Here is a 6934-nt window from a genome sequence, read left to right on the forward strand (position 1 = left end):
AGGCGGAGACCTTGGGCCCGCACCTGATCTCTCCCGGAAATGGAGAAACTCAAGACTCCACAGGAGGCTCGTCCCACTAAAAGCGCCCGAGGGCTTCTGCCCCTCCTCTCCCCACCTCTCCCAGAATTCTCCCCAGTCAGATACTTATCACCCTTGGGGGAGGGGGAAAAAAAAATCAAGACAAGCTAGTCTTTCAGGTAGTTTCAAGGGAGCCTGGCCTTTCTCACGGCGGCTCAGAACCGAAAAGTTGGAGAATGGTTGTGGGGTAGTGGTGGGGCGGCCGAAGGTTCCTCTTGGAGGGTGGAGGGTGGGGTGGGGTGTCCGGACTCCCAACTTTAGAACGGGGTTCCCGCCACCGACAGCCCCGCGTCCTTCCTCTCCTCCCCCGTGTGAAGGTGCCCACGGCCCGCGGCGGGGCGTTCCTGTGCCACCCGAGACCCCTTGAGGTGCCCAGTGCCCGCGTCCGCCCCCCTCGCGGCTCTGCGACCCCACCCCGGGCGCCGCCTGCGCTGCCCACCAAGGTCCTCTTTGGCCCCGGTCTTGAGTTCCCAGGAGAGGGGAGCTCCGTTTCCTCCCACCCTCTGCACCCGGAGGGGCAGCCGGGGGCTGGACCCCACGCCCCAGCTCACCGGGGGTCCCCCCCTCCGCGCCCCCTCGCCTGCCCGGCTTCGGAGAGCCCCCCAACAAACGTGCTCGCCCCGGGCGCCTCCGGACCCCGCGGAGCAGCCAGCTGGTAGCCGCGAGCCCTTTCTCCTCCGCCCCGAGCCGACCCGACGGGCCGTGCCAGTTACCGACACCCCGGACAACGGGGAGGGTCCGCGGGGGCGGCAGGCAGGTGCCCCCGAGAGGAGCGCGCGGCGGCCCCGCTCACTCACCCAGAAGACGAAGTTGAAGCCGAAGAGCAGGTACTTGATGCACTTGGTGCCTCCTTTGACCGGCATGGCGAGGGCTGCACGGGCCTGGGCTGCACTGCACTGGGACGGGGGCGCGCGGCCGGAGTGGGCAGGACCGGGTCGGGAGCAAGGAACTGGTGGCGGCGGCTGGCCTCTGGGCTGCACTTTTAAAAAGTACCACTCCTTACTGTTCGCCCGGCCCCGTGCGCATGTGCGGCGGGCCTCGCCCCCGCCAGCCCCACCTGCCCCGCCCCCGCCCGGCCCCGCCCCGCCCCGCCCAGGTTCCCGGGATTCGGGCTCCAACAGTCCCTGGACCCGCCCTGCCCTCTTTCCCCGCAGGGTCTCCGGCTCAGCCCGTTCCCCACCCCTCCGCCCCGCAAATCTCTGGATGCCCAGCCCCTGCTGCTTCCACCTGAGTTATAGGGGAGCCTCACCTCGCCTTGTAGAGACTGGCCTTCCCGCGGGAGCCCCCACTTTGGGAGACCTTCCCCCAGGCAGGTCGTCGGGGTACAGTCCCGTCCCCCCGAGGCCGGCTTTCCGCACCTCTAATTTCGGCCTCGATTGGAAGGGAAGCAGCCCGGCTTTATTGCTCCAGGGGCCTCTCCTGGGAAACCTCACCTCGATGAGCGTGCTCGTGTTTGGCACCACCTGTGGAGCAGGAGGGGTTAGAGGGGCTGCGGGCCGCGTGGGAAGAGAGGTCGGCGGCTTATGGAAGTAATTCTCCAATGCCCCCGGCACCGAAGAGTAATGAGGCAGAGGATCGGGCAGTCTGGAGGGCGCTTCCTGGACTTGCGGTTTGGTCCCCCAAGAGGGGAAGAGAGTTGTAGCCGGGCTTCAGCTCTGGCCTGTTCTCCACAGCACCCTCGCCCTTGCCCCTAGGACTTTGCCTAGTTCTACCTCTTCAACGCTTCAGATGCGGAGTTCGGAGCATGTTTGTCCTCTGCTCAGAAGCTCTCTGCCTCCCTACAGTCAGTGATCAGAGTTGAAATTTCTTACCTTGCATCTGTTAAAGGAATATTCTGCTCCACCTGGCACCCCACACCTGCACCCAGCTTGCGAGTGCCCCTCTTCACTTGCAGAAATTCTGTGGCTTCTCATTTCAAACTTTTTAGTTTCTCACCCAAAAGAGGAATACCTCCTTCTTTTGAAGACCTCAAACCCCTTGTTATTTTTTTTCAAAATGAAGTTCCCTTTAGTGTTCTTTATTATTATTATTATTATTATTATTATTACAAAAGCAAGACCCACTCATTACAGAAACATCAGACAATATCAACAAGCAAACAATTCACCCACCAGAAAAAGACAAGGTTAGCATTTCGTAGCTCTTATTTAGTTGTTTATTTTCACTGCAAATTAGTCTTACTTATTCATTCAAAACACTTTTCATATCTACTTATGAGGGGCCTATTATTAGGAACAGGAAAGAGCTGGTCCTGTTTTCCCCCTCCAGGAGCTCTGAGTCCACTTGGGAAGGGATTCAGGCAGCCTGACAAGGGGATCAAAGTGCTGAGTGTGCGCACATGTGTGCATGTGTGCGTGCATGTGTGTGTGTGTGTGTGTGTGAGAGAGAGAGAGAGAGAGAGAGAGAGAGAGAGAGAGAGAGAGATATGGTGGGGGTGGGGATGTTAAAAGGATGGGCCTCTCGCCCATACTTGAAAGCAACAGAGGGAAAGTTGTTTCAGAATCTTGGGTAAAGCCTGGGGCTGGAGCTCACCGCGTGGGAAGGTGTATGGGGAGGTAAAGGTGGGGACCTAGCAATGAGTAGGATGCACAGGAGCCTCCTGGTTCTGGGCTTTGCATTTTGAGGCGAGGAGCCACTAAAGGGTTTAAGGGGCTGTGTGATTTAGTTCCATCCTTACCTGTACCTTAGGTAGTGGGTGGAGGAGGGCAGGAGGGGCAGGCGGTTGTCCCATTGAGGGTAATTACCATTGTTTGTATTTTCAGGACTTGGCTCAGAGCTTTGGTGACTTAGACTGAAAGTTGAGGTGTGGCACTTGGGGACTGACAACCTGGTGATGAGAGAGAAGCAGCAGGAGATGACAGGGGAGCTGAGGACTGTGTAGAGATCAGTTAGGAGGCAACTGAATGTTGAGAAACATAGAGAAATGAGCTAAAGTGGGGCAATGGGGTGAGGCCAGAGAGAATGCAACAAAACCAGAGAGGGGACAAGAGATATCGCAGCTGGAGCAGCAGAAAGCAGATTTGCTCATTTTTGCTTCCTCTAACGTTTCTTGAGCACATACTATGTTTCATTTACTGTACAGTATGCAGAGATGAAACGACCTCCAACCCGCATGTGTAGCCCATGAAGTCTTTGGTCCAGGTGATGTTGCCCAGGTACAGGTAGGGGCACAGGTTGTGTCCCCAGCTCTGCCTGAATCTGGAGAGACGCTTCCCAGTGCAGGGGACATGCAGCAACTGACTCTGGAGAGCAAATCCAGAAGGGAATTCAAGGCAGAGGGAATTTTTGTAAAGGCTCAGAGCACGAAATCACAGGCCACTGGTTGTGCCCGGAAACTACAAGTAGTGGGTGAGCCTGGAAACAAAGGAGGAGGAGGAGGAGGGAGCAGAGAAAATGGGGTTGCCCAATGCCAAGAGCAGTGAAGCAGAGGAATTGTGGTAATGTTTTACCCAAGCCAGTGTTCATGAGAATGGTTGGGACACAGAAATATGTGAGGTACGTGGGTGGTAGAAAAGCAGACAATGATCCATTGTGCTGGACATCAGAGTTCACCCATTTTAGAACAGGTCTAAGGAAAGAAAATATTTTATCATTTTATATTCTATTTGTCTCTCTCCTCCAACAACAAGCTCAGTTGGGAGGAATTTAGTAAATGTTTAAGCTTGTAATAGAGATGACGTGTTAGGGCAGTGGTCGGCAAACTCATTAGTCAACAGAGCCAAATAGCAACAGTACAACGATTGAAATTTCTTTTGAGAGCCAAATTTTTTAAACTTAAACTTTTTCTAAAGCCACTTCTTCAAAATAGACTCGCCCAGGCTGTGGCATTTTGTGGAAGAGCCACACTCAAGGGGCCAAAAAGCCGCATGTGGCTCGAGAGCCGCAGTTTGCCGACCGTGGTCTTAGGGTAATTGTGAGTATTCATTAAGGTAATCCACAGCTGGGCTTAATAAAGTGCCTGCCCCAGAAATGCTCAAGGTATGTTGGCTGTTGTTAATGTTACTATTATTATTTACACTCAAGAAACAATGGTGTGTGTGTGTGTGTGTGTTATGCTTTAGTGAAAGATCACATTTCCTACAGTCCAAGGGGTCCTTATAGTGTGAGTGAGGAACCTGAGCTCTCTTCTTGATCAGATCCTTTTATTTATTTGGACAAGTCTCTTGCTCTCTCTGGGCCTCAGTCTCCTCACCTGTACCACGAGCACTTTGGATCAGATGTTCTCTCCATTCTGACATTCTCCAGTGCAATAGCCTTGGAGCCAAAGTATGTTTGTGACAGGCTGTTTAGTTCTGCAGGCAACGCAGAAAAGGACAGAATGGAAAGAATATGGTTTGCGTTAGCTGGAAGAGGAAAATCTGGGTAAGCCCCTGAGTCAGAGATCACATGGAGACATGAGCCTTCCAGACTTTGTGGTGCTAGGAAGGGGAAAACTTTCCCTCTTTCCTCAGGGCATCCTGTTTCTGGGGAAAAAAACCTGGTTCAGGATGAAGGTCCACTTTGGCTCTTGAACCCCCCCTGGTGGTAAGATTTGAACATTCAGGGGCCTGGGAGCTAATGATTCCTCCCCCTCTCCCCCCCATATCCCTCCTCATCCCTGCAGTTGTGGGAGGACAACAGGCAGGACTCACACCCTCACAGGCCACTAAGGTACACCAGTGGCCATATGGAGGCTTGTTTTCTCCTCAAAGCTGCTGTAGCTTTGAATCCTGCTGACCATCCCTTCTTTCCAGACGCTTGTCCCTCAGTGTCTCTGGTGCACTCCCTTGGTTCACTCCCTTTACTTCTAGAAAATTTTATTGCTCCTCTTACTGAGGTCACAATGTCACCACTTCATGAAGCTATTCTTCCTACCAGTCTTTTCATTCATATCTTGATGACTCTATCATGTGTGACTCATTGAACTCATGTGACTCATGTTCTTTATGTGTGCACAGTTTGGTGGTGAGCTCCTCTAGAGTTCACTTGCATTTAATTCATTTATTTTTTAAAAAACGTTATTTATTTGAGAGAAAGAGAGAGGGAAACATCAATTTGTTCCACTTATTTATGCATGCATTGACTGATTTTTGTATGTGCCCTGACCAGGCAGGGATTGAGCATATCAGGACAATGCTCTAACCCCGTGGTCGGCAAACCGAGGCTTGCGAGCCACATTCGGCTCTTTGGCCCCTTGAGTTTTTAGCAAAGGCCAGCTTAGGAGTACCCTAATTAAGTTAATAACAATGTTCCTACCTATATAATTTAAGTTTAAAAAATTTGGCTCTCAAAAGAAATTTCAATCATTGTACTGTTGATATTTGGATTTGTTGACTAATGAGTTTGCCGACCACTGCTCTAACCAACTGAGCTACCCAGCCAGGGCTGAATTGGATTCATTTCTGAGTTCTCCATAGCACCCAGTCCCTTGCTGGCTTAGAGTAGGCCCTTTGTAAACGTGTGTGGAAAAACTGCAGGGGGGTGGGTCTTCCTCAGGCTCTAGTCCTCTGTCCTGTGTGCCCCTCTCAGCTCTCTCATTGAGTACCCATCCCCTCTTCTTCCTCTCACCATTTCTGTTTTGAGCTGACCTCTTCCTAGACTTGTCATGATATCCGAGGGCCTGTTGGCATTTCCACTTTAATGCCTCCCCCTAAATATGCCCAAATCTTCAAAGGTGTTACCTTACACCACATGTGTCAAACACAAGGCCCGCGGGCCAAATCCAGCCTGCCAGGCCTTGCAATGTGGCCCGCACCGCGCTGTCATCACTGCACTCCGCTGTCAGTTTATGACATTGTCAGTTTATGACTGTTCAGTAAACCATTCGGCCCGCGATTTAGGCTGGATTTTAGATTTTGGCCCCTTCTCTGATTGAGTTCGACACCCCTACCTTACACAGCCAACGGGATTTTGTACGTGTGATCAAATTAAGGATCTTGAGATGGGCTGTTATCCTGGGTCATTCTTGTAGGCCCAATGTCATCACAAGAGTCCTTACAAGAAGAGGCAGGAGGGTCAGAGCCAGAAAAGGAGTTGTGAGGGTGGAAGCAGAGATCGGGGGACGTGAGGCCACATACCAAGGAACACAGGCAGCTTCCAGGAACCACAAGGAAATGGATTCTCCCTATAGCTGCCAGAAGTAACAAATGTATCCTGATGACTCATTTTAGACCCCTGATCCTCAGAACTGTAAAATAATGTTATTTTAAACCTCTACATTTGTGGTGATTTTTTACAGAAACAATAGAAACTAATATATTTATTTCAAAATAAATGTCAAGAAGATTAGAATTCATCATCTCCGAGGGTCTTCCTAAGCCAGAAGCTGACTTCTTTTCTCCTTCACCTTCCCCCTTCTCCTATCAGTCATCACCGAAACCTCAGGACAAACTCCCCTTCCAACACCCACACCTGCTTAGAGAATGTGGTTCTTGCTTCCTCATAGCTCTCCTATCTGCCGGGAGGGTCCACAGAGGCTGTAAATGTGAAGATAAGGAAGCTGGAGATAGTGATTTATTTCCAGCTTAGAAACTTCAGGTCTTCTGATTCCAGACCCCTGCTGGGTTCTCAGCATTCATTCCTCCGCCTCCACCCAGGATGGGGATCACGTCTTTGAAACGTTTCCTCTTCTCAAGCCACTGTCCTGCCCTCCCTCCGATTTCCGGGTCCAATCTGCACACACCACATGATTGACGGTCCTCCTCATGGCATTTGACTTGGACTGTTCTACTCTCACCCACCCTTATTTTCATTGCATTTGTAAGGGAGCTCTACAAGTATTGCAATATATCTCCAGCATAAAGGTGTCCAGGGAATGTTGAAATCTCTCTTTAACCTTCTGTGACTGTTTAATTCTCTGGAGGCTCAAGTTTGGCTG

The 6934-nt window shown here is 51.5% G+C and overlaps 1 protein-coding gene across 1 annotated transcript in view; it reads right to left on the reverse strand.

Annotated features, from left to right (window-relative positions):
- CD9 (CD9 molecule) overlaps nucleotides 1-1105 on the reverse strand; it is a 34208-nt gene extending 33103 nt beyond the window's left edge. The window contains exon 1 of the mRNA XM_084878467.1: nucleotides 876-1105. Within this exon, the coding sequence (XP_084734593.1) occupies nucleotides 876-941 (66 nt within the window). The 5' untranslated portion in view covers nucleotides 942-1105. The remainder of the gene's footprint in view (nucleotides 1-875) is intronic.
- Nucleotides 1106-6934: the final 5829 nt, after the last annotated feature.

The sequence above is a fragment of the Pipistrellus hanaki genome, assembly GCF_964339955.1.
Source record: "Pipistrellus hanaki genome assembly, chromosome: 3".
NCBI lineage: Eukaryota > Metazoa > Chordata > Mammalia > Chiroptera > Vespertilionidae > Pipistrellus > Pipistrellus hanaki.